Below are 22,168 nucleotides of genomic sequence, written 5' to 3'. Positions count from 1 at the left end.
TTCTATGGTCAAGCATTAGTCATCATGTCGCACCACCATCGAAAGTTTTATGGAGAAGAACATGGATTTTCGCTAACATATGATGCGAACATGTTATGCTATGGAGTACATCCGTTGCTTAAGACATCATCATCAACTCGTTGAAGGATTTCGGGCTTAGATAAACTAAGCTCGGGCAAGAACCTCTCCACCATTTTGGCAACATTCTCCCCTTCTTTTGTGGTGTTTTATGAAGATCTCGCGTCTTTTTCAAGACGGACCAAAGACGTACAGATTCAAAAGAGATGAACTCGTTGCCCTAGCAATTTGGCTTCGGTTCTCAGGACAGTCCCGATGTTCCCTCAAGAATATCTAGGATGTTTTCAACAAAGAACGAGAATTTGGATCCGGTAGTTTTTGCGGACGCGGATGTTAGCCACCTTCGGGAAGCCATCGTAATATTTTTTGAAGCCCACTATCGGAGACGAGATGGGGGAGGTGATGGTCCTTGACCGGGTGTGCCAAATTTGTAACGACTAATCTTTTTCGAAAATAATAATCAAGACAAGAAAAAAAAAATAGCGCAGAGTAATATTTGATTTCAAGAAGCGGGGGGTTACAATCTTTATGAAATCTTAAACAAGAAGATGTAATCCTCTCGATTCTTCTCCTCACAATACGGCCGTCAATCAAGTATTTTGCTTATTCTTGAACGGGACAGATTACTTGTTGTTGATTTTTCACTACGAATGCGAGCCGAGCTTTAATCACAAACAAGGTCAAACACCACTTGGAGCGAATTTTCAAGATGGGCGTTGAAGGCTTGCGCCGAGATTTTATGTATCTTTTTTTTTCTCTCCTTGGTTTCTCAGAAGACCCCTATTTATAAAATAGGGGATGAGCTAGGGTTTGTAAACGATTCTGAACTTTGTCATGTGAACATTGGCACATTTGATGGTTCTTCTATCGACAATGAACGCGTCACTTATGCACGTGGCATGATTTTATTGGTCCTTGACTTGACGTGCGCGCGCCACGTCATTTAACACGTGGCACGGACAATAAAAGGGCTCATCACAAGTTCGATAAAAAATCGACTAGTCCAATTGAATTAGTCTTTCAATTAAATCCATAACAATTGGACTTAATCAATTAATCCGATTATATTAGCCCATAATATTTGTTTGGACCAATACATCTTGAATTTAGAATATGATTCAAATTAGTTTGTGAATTTAAGTCCGACTAAATTTCAGTGCCTACAATGTGTTTTTGGTAAATTGCATATATGCAATGCAATTTGATGAAACTTTGCCCAATAACTTCTAAGAACTAAATGTCCTATCACGAGTTTAATACAAAAGGCAATATATTAATCACTTCAAGTTATGAAAGGTAACTTCTTTCACCAATAATTCTCAAGCAAAATTGTAACTAAACTTTTTTCCCTGTTTTTTAAAAACAAAATCAACTTAAAAATTTTATTAAATCTTTCCTTATTTGAATTATGTAAAAATTCTAATATTTAGTATTTTAAAATTCATTAATATTTTATCTTATATGAATCCTTAATTAAATTATCTGACAAAACAGTAATTTCTTTCATATTATGTATTTCGAGTGTACAAATAATAGGTGGAGTGGAGATATACTAAACGGCTGATGATGATTGATCCAGTAACATACTTACCTAACTAGATTCTAAATTTAAAAAATTAAGGGAAGATTATACTTATAAATCCTTTACTTATTGTTGTCAACTACAATTCAATTGATCATGTTACTTGATCGTAAAAAAATATATATATATCACCACATCGTGCTTTTGTATCAATCATTACAAAATCGACACTCAAATAAATATAACCTTTGATTTTAACATTCAAGGGAATAATAAAAAATATTAAAACATAATCGATAGTGGTTTAATCGTTGAATAATAAAAAAACAGTAAGTTTGAACTTTGAATAGATGTGAAACGTTTGTTTGGTCTCTCTTCCTTTTTAAATTTATTATGTTAGAAATGGTTAGCAAAATCCTATTTTCAACTTTTTATCTCTTTATTTTAGTTTGTTAGAATAAATCAAATCATTTTTAGATTAAGATATCAAACTGAATGTAAATAAATATATCAAAGAGCTGTAAGTCTATCTAATTATGAATCCCTGTATTTTTATAAATAATCAAGCAGAAATTTTTATCTCTTTATTTTAGTTTGTTAGAATAAATCAAATCATTTTTAGACTAAGATATCAAACTTAATGTAAATAAATATATCAAAGAGCTGTAAGTCTATCTAATTATGAATCCCTGTATTTTTATAAATAATCAAGCAGAAATTAATAAATATTCTACTTGATTTGAAAAACACATCCATAATAAATCTTTTTTTCATGACACGACTTGGTGATCAATAAAAAGGGAGCACTAAAAAAGACCGTGAAAAAAAAAAGGTTAACTCTCGAGAAGAGAAACAAAAATGTTGCTAAAGAACTTATAATATCATCGTTTAGGAAATAGAATTAGGAAATAGAATACATAAAATAAAGAGATAAAACATAAATCAATTCTTTTGATGTTTCAAACAAGTAATTTAAATTTTGAATTAACTAATTAGCAAAAGAATTCAATTTTATTCTTTTTGTTTCACAACAACGAATTGATTTTTCAAATTGAGAAAACTCTTTAGTATATAAATTTGTTAAATAAGAAAAATATCAGTGGTGGAAAAAAAAAAACAGAAATGAAGCGAAAGATTATAGTAGAATGTTAAATGTCAAATTGGTAAAATGCAAATGTTAAATAACAAGGATGAATAGTAGAAAATAAAATATATTTTGAATGAATTGTTATCATTTTTTTGTTACGCTCATTCTAATAAATGAAAGCTGTCAATATTCTTTTATATATTAAGTTATTTCACTACTAAAAAAGCATGAATTAGCGATGGAAAGTTAAACAGTAAAGTTCAACGCTAATCCTATTTACCGATGGATCAACGACAAATTATCAAAAAAATTGTTAGCTACGAGCAATTTAGCGATGAATTAACGACGAAGTTCATAGCTAAGTCTAATTTTTTTCCCTGTAGGTTTTGTTGTCAAAATGAGATACCCGCTTTGATCACGCACAAAGCACGTACACCGAGCCTAGTTAGTCAAAAAATGAGGCTATTACTAAGATTCTAAGGCAGAGTGTATAAAATGTACCTAACTAAATACTTATGAATTGTTGTTCATTTAAGTGACAGTAATAAAATAAGAGAAAACTTATAAGACAAGTACAACATATTTCTTCTATGTTATTATTATAGTCAGTGGCGGAGCCAGGATTTTCGCCTAAGGGGTTCAAATATATAAAGAAGTAAATACACGAAGAAATCAAGGGGGTTCAACATTTACTATATATACATAAAAATAATAATTTTAACATTGTAAATACAAAACAGATTTTTTGGTCGAGGGGGTTCGGATGAACCCCTGGAGCCTACTTAGCTCCGACACTGATTATAGTACAAAAAAATTCTAGGCAATAAAATTTGTTATTTACCATGTTGAAAATTTAAAAAGTTAGCAGTGGTACCTGTTACCGAAAATCATATTGTGTACTTTGTTCGATAGCCCTAGCATGCGCATCAAAATGCATCCAATCTTCTTGCATGGAGGAGAACTTTCTTGATTCTTGTAAACTAATAATCATTCATGCGATAAAATGACTCAAAACAAAAGCTATTCTAATTTTTTCATTTACGACAACACATTACAACTAAAACAAAAGTAAGAATTTGGCAATAGAAAAGAAGAAGAGACTATAAGGGGGATAAAAATTTAAAAGTTGAAAGAGGAAAAAGAAAAAAAAGAGGAACACGGCTGTGCAGTCCACGGCAGTTGACAGTGGTGGAGCCAGAATTTTCATCTAAGGGGTTTAAAAATTTTAAAAGGTAAATACACGAAGAAGTCAGGGGTTCAACATCTATTATATATACATGATAAAATAGTTTTAACTTTAAAAATACACTGTAATTTTTTTTGAGGGGTTCGGATGAACCCCAGCCTAACGCATAGCTCGGCATCGTTGAGGCTGAGAGAGAGAGAGAGAGAGAAAGGCATATATGATATATTAATTCCAAAACATACATTACCCGAACAGACACAATGAAATGTCAGGACATCTTAATGTGGAAAGAAGACGAATAGATGAGGCGTAATTGAGAGGATTAATAATGGAATGATTTTTGGGATTATTAATAAAACATAAGTGAGGAAAAATTAAGAAAAATATCAAAAATTTGAGAAAAAATACAAATGTGATTCTTGGCTTTAGAGGTATGCCACGTGACGGGTTTAGTAACCTGCTTTATATTATTATATAGATATAGATTTATTAATAAATATTACTTAACTTAACTTATTTTACGTATTAGCTATCAGTTTATCTGGTTTTCAATTAATGTATATTACAAAAAAATAATTTTTAAATAAAAATCTCATAGATAATTCCATAATATTTTTTACGCGTCTGTTCAAAGAATTTTAAATTCATGAATAAATAATAAATACTCCATAATGTGAGGAGAATATTAAAAGGTGGGTGAGCGCGCTCAGGAAAGACTCCCGCGGAACCGAGACCTATAAATAGCTTAGGGTTTGAGAAAAAAACAAAGTATCCTTCACTCATCACCGCCTAGGGTTCAACCACCAATGGCATTTTGGGGTAAAATTTTCTCAATTTTTTTCTAATCTTTTTTCTTTTTGATCGATCATTACTGTTATTAACACTAGACCATTTACCTTCCGATTTTTTTTTTTTTTTTTTTTTTTTTTTTTTGGGTTTGGTAGGTATTGAAGTGAAAGCTGGAAAGCCAATCACACATTGTTTTGATAACGAGAGAGGAAGGCTCCGAATTTCTCAGGTGATTTATGTATTAATGAAATCTATAATTCTCAATGTTCAGATTAAATAGAAATCCATGTTGTATAGGGTTTAAAGTTTGAAATACTCCTGACCTAATTTCATATGAGAATGTTTCCCATTTTGGTACGTTCGGATTGTTTGGCATTATTCGATTTCGATACAACCTAAACTTTGATGTAATGTTTGCCCGACTAATTTTTCAAATACCGGTTTAATCCTTTCTTCCGCCATCACTAGTATAATATGTAAGTCAAATTAATACTCCTTCCATCCCAATTTAAGTGTCTTTGTTTGACTGGGAATGAAGTTTAAGAAATACGAAGACGCTTTTGGATCTTGTGGTCCTAAATTAAAGATGTGTGTAATATGTACTAAAATGTCCTTTGAATCTTGTGGTTTTAAACTTGCAATGTAGGATGTTTGATTGTCAACTTACTAAATATAGAAAGAGGTATTTTTTTGGACAGACTAAAAAGGAAAGTAAGACACTTAAATTGGGGTAGAAATGAAATGGAGTGAGTCGATTCGATTTCAGATAGCAAAGCAAAAAAGATGAAAACAAAGGGGAAAAGTTTAAATGAAGCTCAAAAGCAAGATTAAGTTTTGAATTGGGTCAAGCTCGGATTCTCTTTGTGATATGTACTCATTACTTATTGTGGATAGCTAGGAGACTAAACACTTTTAGCTCCTTGTTATGTGTGCTTTGGCTTTTTAGGCAACACTGGGAATTGGCAATGCTGAAACTAAAAGTTTGGTACAATGTAATGTGGGGAACAAGACTCCTGTTTTCCTCTGTGCTTTGTTACCTAACAAGACAGAGTCATGCCATTTGGATTTAGAGTTTGAGGAGGCAGAAGATGTGGTTTTTTCTGTTCTTGGTCCAAGAACTGTTTATCTGACTGGTTACTACGTGGGAAATAGCCGGCGAGCAAATATAAACAGTGATACAGAGTCGTATGGAGAGGATATTGCAGAATCAGAAGCAAGGGAATCCTGCCACGATAGTGATGATGACAAGTATGATGATAGTTTTATCAATGATGCTGAACCAGAAACATTCCCACCTTCACCTGCTTCAAGTAGTGGAGGTATCTTTTAACTCCATGTGATCGTGCAAGATTCTATATATCTCCTTCCTTTAAACAAACTAAAAGAGAGATAGAAGGGCAGATTGCTATTCCCATCTCCCTCCCTCTAGATCAGCAAGATCTGGTAGTATTTTGATACAGATGATCCTGGTGGTGTATGAGTTTCTCTTGTCAGTACTTTTATTATTTTTCTAATAATGGTCCATTAGATACCAACATCTCCCACTAGTACAGGTACCGGGTGACTTTGTCTACCAAGTTTAGGAAGATAGAAAAAAAAACACCTAGCTTTCTTTGCCCCTACTAGGATTTGGACTCTGTCTCCTGCATCAACTTCCAGACCACACCCTTGGATGCTAGTTTCTCTTATCATTATTCATTCCGAACTTCTATTCTTCTAATAGACTTGTTGGCGTTTTCAGTTCAAGAAGATGATGAGGACCTGTCAGACAATAAGCTTCACAACAACAATGGCGGCCATAAAAAGCTTAGGAAGAAGTACCAAGTAAGTGAGTCCGAAGATGAGGATATATTGCAGGAAAGCGAAGATGAAGATAATTGTCTCTTATCTGCACTTAAGAAGAAAGAAGATGTGAAGGCTAAAGCATCAGAAGATAATCACAAGAATGACATGCTGAGTGCTGAGGTTCCTCGTAGAATAGAAAATGGTGGCACAGTGGAATCTGAAAAAACAAAGTAAGTCTCACATAAGCAACTAGTGATTTGTGTGATTGCAGTAACCCTTTGGTCTTGGATATGGGCCATTATAAGCTTTATAAGGAACTAAGGGGACCTAATATGATAGGATCTTCTCCCTTGAAAACTACTTTTTCTCGGTTCTGCATTTTTCATGAACCCCGCTAAACCCTGCTGTAAGTTTTCAATTTATAATTGTTCTGTGATCCATGCAAGATATCCGATCTTTCCAAAGGAAATTTTACATCGAATCATTTCTTATGTTCTCCAGCTTTAAGACACATACCAGGGTTAGCATGATAAATTTTGTTAAAGTATTCTTTTCTTATATCCATTGTTGGCATGTCGACCTGTTGCCATTTCATGATTGTTTACCAGAGTAAACTAAGAATTAAGATAAATTGCATCTGGCAGGTCAGCTCTCGAGTAATCCTGAAAAGGAAAAATGAATAGAACCTATTCCTTAAAAGTGCATGTTATCCTCTCTGCTTTATGGGCATGCATACAAGTGGAATGTTCTTCTCCTTTATTTGTCCATTCAATGGAAAAGAGTGCTTGCCTCTGGCAAAGGGTCTAACCTTCTCCCTGATTATTTTGCTCCATCTTATTGAACAGACATGAAAACAGCATTAAATCAAAGAAGAAGAGGAAACGGCCTGAGGGTAATGGTGGTAAACTTCCTGAAGCAGATACTAGCAGTGATAGGAAGGACAACAAAGAAGATAAAGCAAATTTGGTGGATGTTGGGTTGGCAATGATAATTGATATGTAAGATGTTGCTTTATTTTTTAATGCAATTTTTTTTTTTTTTTTTTTTTTGTGCTTACAGATGTTCAGATTGCAGTTTCATCCACCACCTATGTACTGATAGAGTTTTTCTTAAGTAGTTTTTTTGACACCTCATTACCCTTCTAATTTTTTTAAAGCTACGTGCTCTGGCAGGAAAGATGGCCAGTCTGATACTCTGGAGCCTCCTGCAGAAGAGGATTCTAAACATGTTCCAAGATCGAAGAAAAGAAAACATTCTGTGGAAGCCATATCTGTTGAAAGCCATGATACAAACTGTGATGTCATTCTTAAAGAGGATCAACTGAAACAAGATCCTCTAAAAGCTGGTCACCTGGGTGAGGATCCAATCGCAATTGCAATAGATGAAGAAGATCAAAAACCGACCATCAATAAGTGAGTTTTTAAAGTTTAATTAGGAGTGTTGTTTTCTCCGAAACTGCACCAAATCCCGATCCTGCCTATGGCCTAAATAGGGCACCCTACCTTTGTCAAAGATATATTTGTGTTGTTGAGGGGAAATAGGTTGGAAAAAACTGAATCTGCAATGAACTAGTAAATATATACTCAGACATCATGCACTACTCTCTACCTGCATTCTCTATGCAAGATTGCATGCCAAAGCCTCCTTCTAGATTTTTTTTTTTTTATGGACCATCTCTGGTTATATTGTTTTGACCATCCATGCCTGCAGTGGTGTAGATGGAAAATCTGACTTCTTAGCTGATGGTACCCAATTGGATAAGAAACTTAAAAAGAAGAAGAAAAAGAAGACCAAATCCCAGGAGGAGAACTGTATGGTTAACATGGATCTTCCTGTTCTTCAAGAGAATGAAATGAATAGACAATCCGTGGATGTTGAGGACAAGAGTCAGAAGGTTGAGTCTACTGTAATAAGGACCTTATCTAACGGGTTGATTATTGAAGAGCTCGCAGTGGGTGAACCTGATGGAAAATTGGCTGTTCCAGGAAAGAAGGTAACTTAGTTGGAATTTATAGATATCTCAAACTATGAATTTACGCGACAGAAAATAGAGTCTCAATATTTTCTGTTGAATGTACTGTTGCACAGATCAAAGTTTATTATACTGGCAAGCTAAAGAAGAATGGGCAGATTTTTGACGCAAATATTGGAAAATCTCCATATAAATTTCGGCTAGGTACTCACCAGGACTCTTAGAAGTATTTATTTCGTTTTGATGGACTTCTGTTAAACTGATTTTTCTTTCTATTGTTTGAAGGCGATAAAGACATCATTGAGGGATGGAACCTTGGTCTTGATGGTAAGGATGGCGATGAGTAGATTTGATATCTCATTTCTTATTTAATTCTTTTCTTTCGCAGCTGCAGCCACTAATCTCTAATATTATGTCCATAACAGGCATGCGTGTGGGTGATAAAAGAAGGCTCACGGTCCCACCATCAATCGGGTATGCTGCATATTCGGCTTCTGAATATATTTGAAGACACTAAATCCCTCTCCCTGCTTCCCCTCTATTTTTTTTTTTTTTTGAAAGCTCTTCCTTTGTTACTGTCCCAAGATAAGTTCCTGACTCCAAAATCTTGGCTCTGCTACTGGGTGCACACGCCGACACACATGTAACTTCCTTTTCTGATTTTGTTTAATTCTTGTTATTCCCCGTTCTTGCAGCTATGGGAGTCAGGGAGCTGGGGAGAATATCCCACCAAACTCATGGTTGGTGTTTGATATTGAATTGATTGGAGTACGTGGATAATTCAGCTTAGCACTATCAATTCCTGGAGGGAAGGTCATCTATGCAGAACTTTTCTTTTCCTCTTGAAATTTGTGAGTTGAACTCTCTTTTGACGTTGGCGCTGAGGGAGGATTTGGACAAAGAATCTACAGGCACTTTCTTAGAGTCTACAGGCACTTTCTTCATTACCAGGACGGCGGAGTGATTGAGGAAAAGCTAATACTAAAAGGAAAAACTTTTCATAAATTTGGGTAATATTTTGTTAGCCTGTGTGAGAGAAGGAAAATGAGACAAGCCAGCCTCCGCCTTTCTAGGTGGGGATTTTTGCATACCTGGTTGTGTTCACGATTCTCTAATAGAAAATATATGGCGATAAGCAATTTCCGTTGTTTTCAGTGAGCGTCCCTGGCTGAAAGGATCAAACTTTTCGAGATCGTATGCATTGAAGTATAAGAGAATTTGATCTCCGTATGATATTTCGTTTGATCGTATACTTTCCAGTATAAAATCTTGCTTAGTGTGCTTCATACGAAGGAAAATCTTTTTCATGTAAGATGTTATCTCTAAAAATAAGTGACTTTTCTTACTTATTTTCTAGTGTTTGGCAAGTAGAAAATATTATCCAAAAAGTATTTTTATAATTTAGAAAAATACTATGGGTTGGGGGTGGAGGGTAGGAGAGTGGGATGGTGGCTATGGCAGTGTGGTGGGAAGGAGACAACTAGTGTGCAATACCGCTTATGGAACTTGTTTTTTTAGAGATTATTTTTCAAAAAATTTCTTCAAATTAAACATTGAAAATATATTTTAAAAGATCAAACACGCCATGAGAGTTTGCTTTCTTTTTTAGAGGTGTACTGGAAACTAAGACGTTTTGTACTAATTTCGGTACTACTTTTTTGAAAATTTTGTGTACTATTATTTTATCTAGAATAATATGTGAGATGAGAATACGTGTTTTAGCAATACATGAATAAGGGCATCTAATGGCAAACATGATTAGAGACTTCCTATATAATAATCCGTGTATCAGTATTATTCATTACATACCCTTTTGCATTATTATTTTGTAGCATAACAATTATTGTTATAGTTTGTCCGTAAGCAATCTCGGCATTATAATCTCGAACACCAGATTCAATTAGATGAACCCGTATTCCTAAGACCAAAAGTTTGGTTTGTACAACGGGAGACCCAATATTACCATCGTCCCTTCTCGTTATGTGTGTTTCAAATTGGATTTGCTATCTAGGTAATTGGTATAACCAGAAATCGGCAAACGAATGAGTTGGAACAAAGCATATCCCTTGAAAATTGGAACAAAATCAAACAGCTTCCGTGCAGTCAAATCACATAAAGCATTAGTGAAAAAAATCTAGTTAGAATATGCATTGAACAATGCTCCGTTCACTTTATGCCAGTTTGAGAGGAGTTTCTAGTTGAAATAGGCTTGAAATTCTGCAGACATGCTTATTGCCAGTTGTTTAGGTTCTCAGCTCCCGAGTAATCTTCAGTTGCTATTGTAGCGAACGAAAAAGGTGAAGAATAACACTGGGCAACTCCTACTGCATAAGTTAACCTATTTAATACCCACCACCTTGCTAATAACAGGCATGGACATTGACATCTACAGAATAGCTTTCATCTTGCAAGAGCACCAATCATTTAGACATCAAAAATAGGCAAATAAAGAAAAGGAATTTGAACAGCCAAATGAACAAACTTGAGGATGGAGTAATAAAATGAAGCTCGTCGAGGTCTAAGATTCAATCTTCACCAGCCCCTTCTCTCTCTTTTTCTCTTATCCTCAACCTCAAAAACGTTTGACCGGAAAATCTTTTTAAGTTCACAGGAAATGCCAACTGCCTGTACATCATACAACATGCGTCTCTAGGTTTCTTTTTCTACTTTCCACCCAGGTATATACTCATAATATCATTCTCTTCTTTAGCCTCTGATTTCACATTTTCGGAGTCAAGTTCAGGCTTGACCATAAAGCTTCTGGCCTTGTGTTCTGGAATATCACTGATAAATAGATACCAATTACAAGAAATCAGCACCAAGAAAAAATAAAAAAAGAAGTAAAGAGCCAGATCAGTGTAAGGAGTTCGATATATCAAGAAAATTAGAAACATGACCAGACCTGTCTGGAGCTTCTGACTTGGTTATCAAAGTGATTTCATGAGATGTGAGATATTGACAAAAACTTCTCAGGTCTTTTTCTTGGCAGAATTTACACAGGTGGCACAGGAAATCATTGAACTGCTTTGGTTCCTATGCAAGTAAAAATAATGTTGCTTTGTTATTTTATATGGCTCAGATACTCAATATTTAACTACAGCGCAAAGAGAGGACATCAGAAAACACACCTGCTCAAGGATGCAACCTTTGCGTAGCGCCACCAAACATTCCAATGCTTTGTTGTACGTATCCCCTTCACAAGAATTCTCCACAAGATCAAAGATCCTATTTTTCATATCCTGAATGGCCTTATTAATCCATTTTGGATTATCCCTTCGAGACATCATCTCCTCAAAGTCTTTAACAGGATTTACATCTCCAATTTTCTCAACTTTCGTTTTGGATGAGTACTCAGTGGAGTCAATAGCTTTGGCATCAGCACCTTTGTCGAACTCTTCTTTTTCCTCATCTGATCCCGAAGGTCTATCTTTCATAATTCTTCTAGTTGATTTTTTCAGCTGCACGTTAATTGTATAAAGATTGATAGAGTTATAAGCCTCAGCCGCTAGACTATTCTAGAAAAGTCCAATTTGAATAAAGGGATGAATATTGAAAGTTACCTTAGGATTCTCTTTTAGTTCAAAAGACCTATGGAGTTCCTCTATGATGGACTTGTTTTGAGAAAGAAGTTCAACATCAGGTTCTGTTATCTTTCTGAGGGTTTCATCAAGTGGAGGAGCAGCAGCATCTGGGTCCTTTGACTTCAAGTCAAGATAGCGGTAGTAACGCTGGATATTTGTATAATACTAATTGGTTAGAAACTGATAATGCAAAAGGTAATTATAGAACAAAATTAGAATTCTTAAGTTATGATTTTTCTTATTTTTTTTCTTTTTTTGGTCACTAAGATTTTTCTTATTTCATATTAGGAATCAGAGAGTTCATAAATAAACTGGCAAGAAAATATCCTAACTATTAATAAACATAAATTCAGGCAGCTCTTTACAAAAATATTTTAATTACATGCTCCCAATCAGTGATCTAAGTGCAAGGGTAGTCTCAAACTTAATTTTTCAACAATATTCTGCAACTACCATGATGTCATACCTCCAGAACAGGATTCGGTGTAAAGTCAGGTGGCAACAATTCCTGTTTTCCAGGCGGTGCAAGATCCAACATCTGAACCAATTTATCTGCTGCCTCTTGTTGCTTTTCATTTGGCTGCATTGATGAAGGCAGATTGCTGAAAGAAGGAAACTGAAACTCCCGAACATCCTCCGCAAAGGGAAGAATATTGAAGTAAAATGAATCAGGCTGCAAGCAGTGGTCAATGAGAATGTCAACAATTAAGACTCGAATATCCACTAAAACAAGAGAACAGTAACAATCAAGAGGTGAAATTTAAACCATACTTACAGTATTGTCCTTGTCAGAGACATTTGGTGTTAGGACCCCAACAACAACATTAGCCTGTCCTTGCCTCCATACGCATCGGACAATTGCTACTTTGTTCATTTCCTTCATTGCCCTCGCCAAAGCAGAAAGTGCAAGGATGGCCTTCTTGTTGCCAGGTTCAGCTATGAAGATATTTACATCTTTCAGGTAGTAATGCCTGAGTAGATGGAGTATGAGTGAATGATGATTGGAAAGATAAACGGCACAAGAAATTCTCTCCTATGCAAATAATAACCTGAAAAAGCTGTGAATACAGTACTCAAGAAACTAAAATTATACCGCATTATATTTGAAGCATCAGTGAATCCTAGTAGCTTCACACTTTTCTCTGGTTTGAACTTTACAGCCTCCAACTCAGCAGGGGATATAGGAACTACTTGAGGTCCATACCGAAAACCTTTAATCCTCTCTTCTGGTGGCACAACTTTATTAGGGTCTTCTATGCTTTTATATTCGTAATCAACCTTGATTTCGTGAGTGGCAAATTTATCTGTGAGAGGAGCCTTATCAGAGTACTTTTTCAGCGTGGGGAACTTCTCTTCAGATGTTTTCTTGTAAACCCATACCTATTAAAAAGAACATTTATTAGTTTTTTCTTCTTCTGAGAATGGTAAGATTAAAAAAACATTTAATAGTGACTAAACATCCACAAAAAACTATCTTCACAATAGAATAGGAAGGGAAAGAAAAGGAAAAAAGAGATGTGCAACTTAAATTAGTAGATTAGGGACCAAAAAGGAAATACACTAGGTGTATACTTCTGAAGTGACCACAATTTGTTTGGGATTGAGGCATAGTTGCGCACTTCTAAAAGTTACTATCCTACTCTTTTGCTAGACTACTGTGAAATATCTACAATCTCCATATATTGACATCAGATACAAAAGCTTCTAGATGAGAGTAAATTACCCAATCTGATTATCACAAAATGTGCTGAATGTGTACATATAAAATTCCGGGAGGATAGATTTATTGACCCTATGTATGATAGATTCCTGAAAATAGTCATAAAGAGGTAATGCAAAGACAGAATCATTGTGTACATATAAAATTCCGGGAGGATAGATTTATTGACCCTATGTATGATAGACTCCTGAAAATAGTCATAAAGAGGTAATGCAAAGACAGAATCATTCAAGATTCATTAGGAAGAAAGGCATGTTTTATCTTTCAAACCAGATGTAGAGAAATCCATTTTTTTCTTCAAGAAAATCATAACCTCAGTTGTCTGTCCAGTTCAATGGGAATTTCAGGCATTTGACTAAGATCTATTTTCCTCTTCGTTAAGTAATAGCTAGAAGGTTTGAAACAGAAGAAATTACTTAATAACCTTTTGGAAATTGTAAAAGATACAATTCTGAGTCACACTGCCGAAGACACAGACAATTGGTCTGTCCCATTTGGACAATAGTTCAGTACATGTGGAAAAACAAAGAATAAAAAAGAAAAAGGCAAGATTTTTTATTTTTATCTTTAATCAGAAGAAAAAGGTAAAAGAAAATAAAATTGAGTAAATCAGCATAAGTTTCTTAATTCTCACCTTGATCTTCAATTGTGCGCTAATTTCAAAATCACCTCTGAATATCGTGACTGGCGATATATTACGAGTTCTAAGTGCACCTAACAAAGAAGTTGGACTTTCCACATATACTACTTTTGAGGAAGATTTATTCGAGAATACTGACATTAGAAAATCATTTTCTTCCATAACTCTCCTATTTTCCCAATCTTGTTTCATTCTAACAATTACACAGTCCATCTTCATGCCTTGTGCTGTCATCTGTGTAGTAATGGTGTTCACTTGATCTTCCTTTGTTCCTTCAAATGGATCTTTGATGGGAGTAGCAGCATTTGTAATAAGGCAAAGACGTTTCTTTCCCTTGTTGGTTTGTCCAAACTTTTTAATCAGCATGTCCATTCCAACAACAATCGCATCAAGAACTATTACAGATAGTTAAGGAATCAAGAACTCAAGATCATCATGAGCACGTAAGAATAACATTGAGATTGGATGTCAACAAAATCACATGACACAACTAGTGCCAAAAAGAGCCAGTGAACAGGCTACAATTCTACAATAGAACTAAACCAGTGCAGAAACATTAAATCCCACATCCAGAAAAACACCCTATGGCGTATGGAATGAGAATAGCTATTATACCTTATACGGCCTACTCCACTGACACCCTCATTTGTAACTCTAATAGATATTAACTAATAATGTTTTCTTCTGAAGCCTGATTTTAGTTACCACCGACACTTATAGCTTTATGCACGAGCATGCATTTTCAGCGAATCATAAAAGAGGAAAAAGTATGTTGATAGAAGACAGACAGTGACTCGAGAAAAAATTGCATGCCTAACAACTGTACTACTCCAAACTTATGACAAACCAATAATCATAGAGGATACAATCTCCAGGAAAACTTCCTCGTGGAAGGTTTTGTAGAGCATCAACAAGATCGTCATCTACGACTTTGATATTTCGCAGAACTGTCACGTGTTCATACCCACCTATTTCCTCTGTCAATTCGTTCTTGGTATCTGGGAAAAAATTACATATATAGGTCATCTGATAACACTTCCAACACCAATGCTAAGATACAGAAGTTTTACACAACAAATCCCAGAAAGAAATGGGTTATCATATAGCCATGATGTAGACAAGTCAGTCCACCACCATGCTCGTCTAATAATAAGGCAAGAATAAAGGGGGCCAAAACTACACAAAGTGCTTAGAATGGCGGAAAATGTTTTCCTTGATGAAATAGGTTGGTTATCCTGAACTGTGAATATAATTTTCCACCAAAAGGGCAAACATGACTTGCATGGCTTATGCGCAGACGTCATTTTCCTTTACAAATATCCAACTCTTAGTTTATTTCACTAGTTTCAACTAAAAACTTAGACATTGTTGTCAACCTTTAATACACAAAAATATCGGCAAAACATTATCCTTACACTCTAAACCTCACCTTATAAGATTGCTACTTGTTACCTAACCTCATATCCAAACAATCACCAGAAAATAATCAAGAAAAATTATTTCCTGATTAAGAAAACATTTTCCGTTGAAAGCATTTTCTGCAGGAAATTTTTTACTCCATATCAAATACATCAGCAGCTACTATGCAAAAGACTTACCTGAAGTTCCAAATAAGACAAACCCCACTTCATCATATCTGCTGAAAACCAGCTACATACACAAATAAAAAGGAGGAACAAATGTAACATTTTTTTTTACTGGGGTGTGTAGAAAATTAACAATTCAACAAAAATTGAAACCAGAAGAAAGACAAAGGTGTCAACATACTACCTTCTTCTGTATCAACAATGAACAAACTTTTTCAATCTCAGGTAAAACTGAGTGCATTGAAGGACCCACATCAATCACCAACACTACCGCTTCCTGTTCACCAAAAACAAAAGGAGACCAAAATTAGTATGTAGTACCCAAAAAATACCCTCCGTAAATGTCTTACTTTCCTTTTTGGTATGTCCAAAAAACATTATCTCTTTCTATATTTAATACAGTTGACAAATCAAACATCCTGCATGTCATATTTATAATCACAAGATTTAAATAATTTAGGACCACGGCCATAAGATTCAAAAGTGTATTTTATTTTCTTAAACTCCATGCCTGGTCAAACTAAGACACTTAAATCGAAAACATAAAGTAATTATTTTTTTCAAGAATAAAAGGAAGGGTATAGGAGAAACTGATGAAATAACTAGTGGGTATGAACAAAAAAAAAAAATACTACCTTATTACGGGCCATTTGAAGAGTAGCAGAAAGAACAAGAAAATTTGGGGAAGGGCTGTTTGTATGTTGTTCCCGCGCCCTTGGTCAAAACTTGCAGTGGAATTTTCACAAATGTGCTACTCCTAGTAAAGTATTTGAACATTGAAGAAAGGGAGATTTCAATATGGCCCCCCTTTTTTTATTTCCTCTCTTCTTTCCCCCATTAAGTTGTAGACTTGTCATTTCGTATTCCTCGCCTAGCATGTCCAAATCCTCTCTCCTTTTACATTACTCCCTCTTCTTATGTGACTTAATTTCTGGAAAATGAAATTAAGAAAATAAAACTTTAAAATTGATTTTAAATATTTTACTATTATAAGGGTATTGAAATTTATAATTTTAGATATACATTATATTTATATATTTATAAAACCTTGTAATTGGGTATTGACAAGTAGAATGTTCAAGTTTAGATTATTTTTAAATTTGTGTTAAAAAAATATTATATATATATTACACAAGCGAATTAATAAGGAAATAAAGCAAATCTTTTTTCGTTTAGTGTCGTTAAAGACAAAAAAAGATTTGCGATATGTGTTTCTTAAGATATCCTTTTTATTTTTCTTAGGAAAAAAAAAATTTGCTAATAACGATGGATCTCAAACATTGTTAGAAAAAATGAAAAAAAAAGCTCGGATCAGAACGGATTACGAGCATTGTTGGAAGCAAAAAACGATAAAAAATGTTGTTGTTATGCGGAATTTTTTTAGGTCACCAAAAAATTTTTCCGCCGCATCTAGAAAAAATGTAGATTTTCCCTTTGTTTTTGTTGTATATTTACTTTTGTGTATATAATAACTTGTATTTGTTGTATACATACCGAAAATAATTAATTTTTTGGTGTATTTGTACTTTTTATGTATTTGTTATATATACGGAAAAATATGCATATTTGTTAATTTTTTGGTGTATTTTATATTATTGGTGTATATGTATTGATTTTTAATATATTCTCATAAATTGAAAAAATTAAAATACAAATTGGAAAAAATTTACTATTCTAAACTAAAAAAAAAAAAATTGAATACACATGTGGTTGGATAAAGAATTAAAATTTAACCCTAAATGTTTGCCATTTTGTAAAATGCCCTTATATTTATATGGCTATAAAACCTTGTAATTAAGGTTAAGTAGAATGTTCAAGTTAGATTATTTTTAAAGTTAAAAAAATATTATTGTTCTTGAAGCGAATTAATAAGGAAATAAAGCAAACTTTTTTCCTTTAGTCTCGTTAAAGACAAAGATTTGCGATGTGTTTCTTTTTAAAAGAAGCTATTTCTTTTTCTATGAAATTTGCTTTTGTCAAATCTATAACAACGTTTGTCGAAAATTTCAAGTTGATATTTGTTATGTATGTATGGCATTCGATATTTAGATCTCATTTAACTGTTATAAACAAAAGTACGCAAATAATTAACTTTTTGTACTTTTTATGTTTGTTATAAACGAAAACAATATACTTGTAAATTTTAAAATCTCAATTGATTTTCATATCTCATAAATTAAAAATTGAAAATACTAATAAATTACTATTAAATCCATAACTAGTTGTGCCACTATAAAGAATTAAAATTTATGGAACATATGCATTTTAAATTAATTGAGAATTTAAATATTTCAAGTTTGACGTAAGAACTATATAATTGTAGGTTGTTTAGTAAATTCTAGTCTCTTAGTGATAATATAACGCTTGAACTGATGAAGAATTTTGTCCAAACTTTTCAAAAAAAGGAAATTCAATAGGCTCGAAGAAATTTTATTTAAGTCTTTTTAATAGTTGACTTTCTATCTCCAAGTAGAAGTTGAAAATCGATTTCTTTGTTGTCACATACCGTAATATATTTCTTACAAAATGTTATTACATTTCCGTATTTGGTATGGCTATTATAGAGTAATTTTACAAAAAGTGCACCGCTATAATGGACGCCATTGTTGTTATAAATGTTATTAAGTAAAATATATGAAAACGAAAATTAATATAGTGAAATGTTGTTATAACGAATGGTAATTATAGAAAGGTTTGACTGTACTACCATTTATTAGAATTGGTTAAAAATCAGACATGGAAGAAACATGTCTTAACTTGACATTTTCATTCAGTGAGTCATAATAAAACTAGAATTTCTGCAATATATTTTCATCATATTAATATGAGAAGAATTGTCACTTGTAGTAATAGTTTTCAAATATTTAAATTTAAAATATTTACTTAATCTAATTAAATCTAATTTTGAAGATTAGTTAAATTAACCATTATTAAAAGAAAGCATGTTAAGTATTTTGGACGGAGGGAATACAAAATAACGAGGTCCATGTGATAATTTAACAACAGGTCGCTCTTTTTTTTTTCCCTTCCAAAACGCTTATAAATATTGGTATAGCAAATGCTCTAAATAGGCCTTTTTGCAGCGCAATAGGATACCATTTCCCATTTTATCTCAGGATTTAGTACTACAGAAAAGCAAAAAGCAAGAAGAAAAAAAAAACTAAGGCAGCACTAGTTCTCATTCCTCAGTAATGTCTTCAATGGCATCACCAAGTACCCCCCATTTTTACCCAAACAGATTCAAAAGCAAAGTATTCAGTACTAAATCTTGTTTCTCCCCTTTTATTGTTTCATGTAAGGAGCAACACAAGCAACAGCCACAGCAAGATGAAAGCACCAAACAAGTGGGTCGCAGGTACTCCCAAGAACCCTTTTGTATAGTTTGTGTAAACTATGAATCTGCACCATCATAATCTTTCCTTTTGATGGGCATAATACTCACTCTAGTTCGTTGTTATATGCAGAGAAATAATACTAAGGAGCAGTGAAGTTGCTGTTCTTGGTGCCCTCTTCAACTTCAGGCATTTCTCTTTTTTCTTTTAATAGTACTCCCTCCGTCCCAATATATATGTGGCACAATTGTAATTTCGACAGTCAGCTGAATTTTTCTTTGACCGGAATTTCTTTATATGCCTTTGAAATTGTTAATTATTGTGATTTATAATCGTAGTTTCCAAATATATAAAAAAATTAGAAAAAGTTAAAGCTTCTATATCTGAATTCATGGTCCAAGTTTAGATGTCTTGATTCTCGAAATTCTAAACCGTGCTACATAAATTGGGACAAATGCAGTTATCATTTTTTCCAAGATTTAAAAATAATCTCTGCAGTCCACAAGCTACTGCTTAAAATTTTTGGAATTATTTTTGCTGCTTGACTAATTTGTATAGATATTATTATTTTGGGTCAGCAACAAAAGGTCTACAGATTTCTGATCTGTGTGGCATTAGTTTGACTTAGAACAAGGTGAGTTGAGTAGAAAAGATCGAATCTTGTTTTTGTGATGCAGTGGTAAAAAGCCAGATTACTTGGGTGTTCAGAAGAATCCACATGGTCTAGCTCTTTGTCCAGCCACCAACAATTGTGTTTCTACTTCTGAGAACATCAGTGATGCTACCCACTATGCACCTCCTTGGTAACTTTTTCTTCTCTCCCCTCTGTATGTTTAATGTTTGCTCTAGCTCCATCTCTATCATTTTTTCACTTTTATTATTTAGTATGAAGATGATATAAAATGAGCACTTTGTTTAACCGACCCAACTTGTTTGGGACTGAGGTGCCATTATTGTTGTTCTCTATCTCTATCATTCATAAAAAGTGCACATAAAACGGAAAGTGATTGACATGCTTTGTGGTCACGTTTAGTCTAAAGCAGCACTATCAATGTGCACATGGAAATTGTGCACATTTACCATGATAGGTACAGGCTGACATTTGAATCACAATGGTCTCCCTTTTTTGACCATTTCTCTTTAACTAGAATCACAAAGGCTGATCTTGGATTATTTGTGGACCCGTCCTGGACTAGAGAACTTTGGACTCCATCTACACCATCAAAAACTACAAGATGTAACAGATAATATTCAAGATGAAATGGAGGTTTTAGATCCATTCCATCAAGAATCAGTATGCTATTACATATAAGCATCTTGGAGGACTAAATGTTCTTTTAAAAGTTCACCAATATGCAACCCACCAGGACTTAGCATTTTTTTGTTAATGACACAAAGGAAAGGAAGATAAAGAGAAAAGGAAATGATAAAATTGAAAGGTATAAAATCAGCCATTATCAATGGATACTGAATAGATGTTAAATTTTGGTGCTTTGGTTCTCAGGAACTATAATCCTGAAGGGAAACGGGGGAATGTCAGCAGAGAGAAGGCAATGGAGGAGCTACTTCAAGTGGTAAAGAGTCTTAAAACCTGTTTCTCATCATAACAAAATAGTTGAAGAATATGTTTGACTTACCAACCTATTGATCTGTTGCATCATTTTGCAGCTAAAATCAACAAAACCAGACAAGTCCTCTCCAAAAATAGTGGAGAAGAAAGACGATTATGTGCGTGTAGAATATGAAAGTCCTATCTTGGGCGTAAGTCTTCAAAGTTTGAATTGCTTAATTACACACATCATCTTCTTTGCCACTAATGAATAAGTACATGTTATTACAGTTAGTAGATGATGTCGAGTTCTGGTTCCCACCAGGGAAGAAATCAATTGTACAGTATAGAGCAGCATCTCGCTTGGGGAATTATGACTTTGATGCTAATAGAAAGAGAATCAAGGTATGAATATACATCATACTAAACACCTTATCCTATTCCTATTTTAGCTATTGGCTAACTTGGTGATATAAAACAGGCCCTGAGATTGCAGTTAGAGAAGAAGGGATGGGCATCAGAAGACACTGTCTGAATATGAGATCTTCGTAAAGGGGCACTTATTCTATACTTCTTAGCGATATGAATAAGATCATCTACTGAAGACAGATTAACTCATATATTGAGCCTCTTTAATTTGAAAAGCTTTATAGAAGAGATGAAATAAAATCAATATTCTGGCCACTGTATTAGCTTTTGAAATTCTGATGCAAACCGTTTACAGCTTCAACAGAGCATTGAATGTATAGGCCTTCAGTTGTTGAAATTCCATTTTACCAAAAGAACAAGCTGCAACTCATCATAGACATATATAGTCTGTGTGAAATGGTGGGGAAACTGATAGTGATCTTCTCCCTTGTATGTCCTATTTTCATTTCATCAAAATAGCACGCATCATCCCATTACTTCACTTCCCAAATAAGAGATTAAGATTGGTGGATGAATTCAAAGTTATTGAGCTAATATTTTGGTTAGTGCTATATAACAACCATTAGAAGACACAATCACAAGGGCTGAGGGCACTATAATGGTGGTGAATCCAACACCATAACATAAGAAGACACAATCTTTACCTTACGAAATTATTTTAAAAAGAAATGAATACGCGAGATAGAAAAAAGATTGAGCAATAATAATGCAACAATGGTAAAAAGGTCTTTCTGTTTTTTCCCCTTCTTTAACCTTTATTTCTGAGAAGAAAACAATTTCTTTGGGCAAAATTAAACTGCACATTCAGTATACATTGCTTCTTAGCAATTAGCTGCAATTGACAAAGCACTGCAGTCTTTTATAAGATTCCATGACAACAAAAAAATTACAATTCAAAGTTTCATACATATC

General features: G+C 33.9%; 3 protein-coding genes and 1 long non-coding RNA gene across 4 annotated transcripts; 2 read left to right on the top strand and 2 right to left on the bottom strand.

The window, feature by feature from the left end:
* Positions 1-4,552: 4,552 nt before the first annotated feature.
* Positions 4,553-9,654, top strand: LOC132064043 (peptidyl-prolyl cis-trans isomerase FKBP43-like). The gene is made up of 11 exons (XM_059456904.1): positions 4,553-4,692; positions 4,818-4,891; positions 5,609-5,981; positions 6,404-6,677; positions 7,293-7,445; positions 7,620-7,859; positions 8,158-8,440; positions 8,536-8,623; positions 8,705-8,746; positions 8,845-8,893; positions 9,115-9,654. The coding sequence occupies exons 1-11, from the start codon at positions 4,680-4,682 to the stop codon at positions 9,197-9,199; spliced, it is 1,674 nt and encodes a 557-aa protein (XP_059312887.1). The 5' UTR covers positions 4,553-4,679; the 3' UTR covers positions 9,200-9,654.
* LOC132064044 (uncharacterized) lies at positions 9,178-9,839 on the bottom strand. The gene is made up of 2 exons (XR_009416493.1): positions 9,673-9,839; positions 9,178-9,587 (listed from the first exon to the last, which is right to left on the bottom strand). It is a non-coding gene; the product is annotated as an uncharacterized LOC132064044 (long non-coding RNA).
* Positions 9,840-10,800: 961 nt separating this feature from the next.
* Positions 10,801-16,757, bottom strand: LOC132064042 (ATP-dependent DNA helicase 2 subunit KU80). The gene is made up of 12 exons (XM_059456903.1): positions 16,582-16,757; positions 16,131-16,223; positions 15,959-16,010; positions 15,227-15,358; positions 14,355-14,755; positions 13,094-13,380; positions 12,776-12,971; positions 12,467-12,673; positions 11,980-12,147; positions 11,548-11,877; positions 11,322-11,452; positions 10,801-11,203 (listed from the first exon to the last, which is right to left on the bottom strand). Exons 1-12 carry the CDS (start codon positions 16,594-16,596, stop codon positions 11,083-11,085), a joined length of 2,133 nt encoding a protein of 710 aa, XP_059312886.1. The 5' UTR covers positions 16,597-16,757; the 3' UTR covers positions 10,801-11,082.
* A 2,241-nt stretch (positions 16,758-18,998) lies between these two features.
* On the top strand, positions 18,999-21,637 carry LOC132064041 (uncharacterized). The gene is made up of 7 exons (XM_059456902.1): positions 18,999-19,301; positions 19,411-19,467; positions 19,956-20,081; positions 20,783-20,852; positions 20,947-21,039; positions 21,119-21,232; positions 21,309-21,637. The coding sequence occupies exons 1-7, from the start codon at positions 19,138-19,140 to the stop codon at positions 21,360-21,362; spliced, it is 678 nt and encodes a 225-aa protein (XP_059312885.1). The 5' UTR covers positions 18,999-19,137; the 3' UTR covers positions 21,363-21,637.
* The last annotated feature ends 531 nt before the right edge of the window (positions 21,638-22,168 follow it).

The sequence above is a fragment of the Lycium ferocissimum genome, chromosome 7 (genome assembly GCF_029784015.1).
Source record: "Lycium ferocissimum isolate CSIRO_LF1 chromosome 7, AGI_CSIRO_Lferr_CH_V1, whole genome shotgun sequence".
Classification (NCBI taxonomy): Eukaryota; Viridiplantae; Streptophyta; class Magnoliopsida; order Solanales; family Solanaceae; genus Lycium; species Lycium ferocissimum.
Note: the sequence above shows the minus strand (reverse complement) of the source record. Positions and strands in the feature narration are given on the sequence as shown.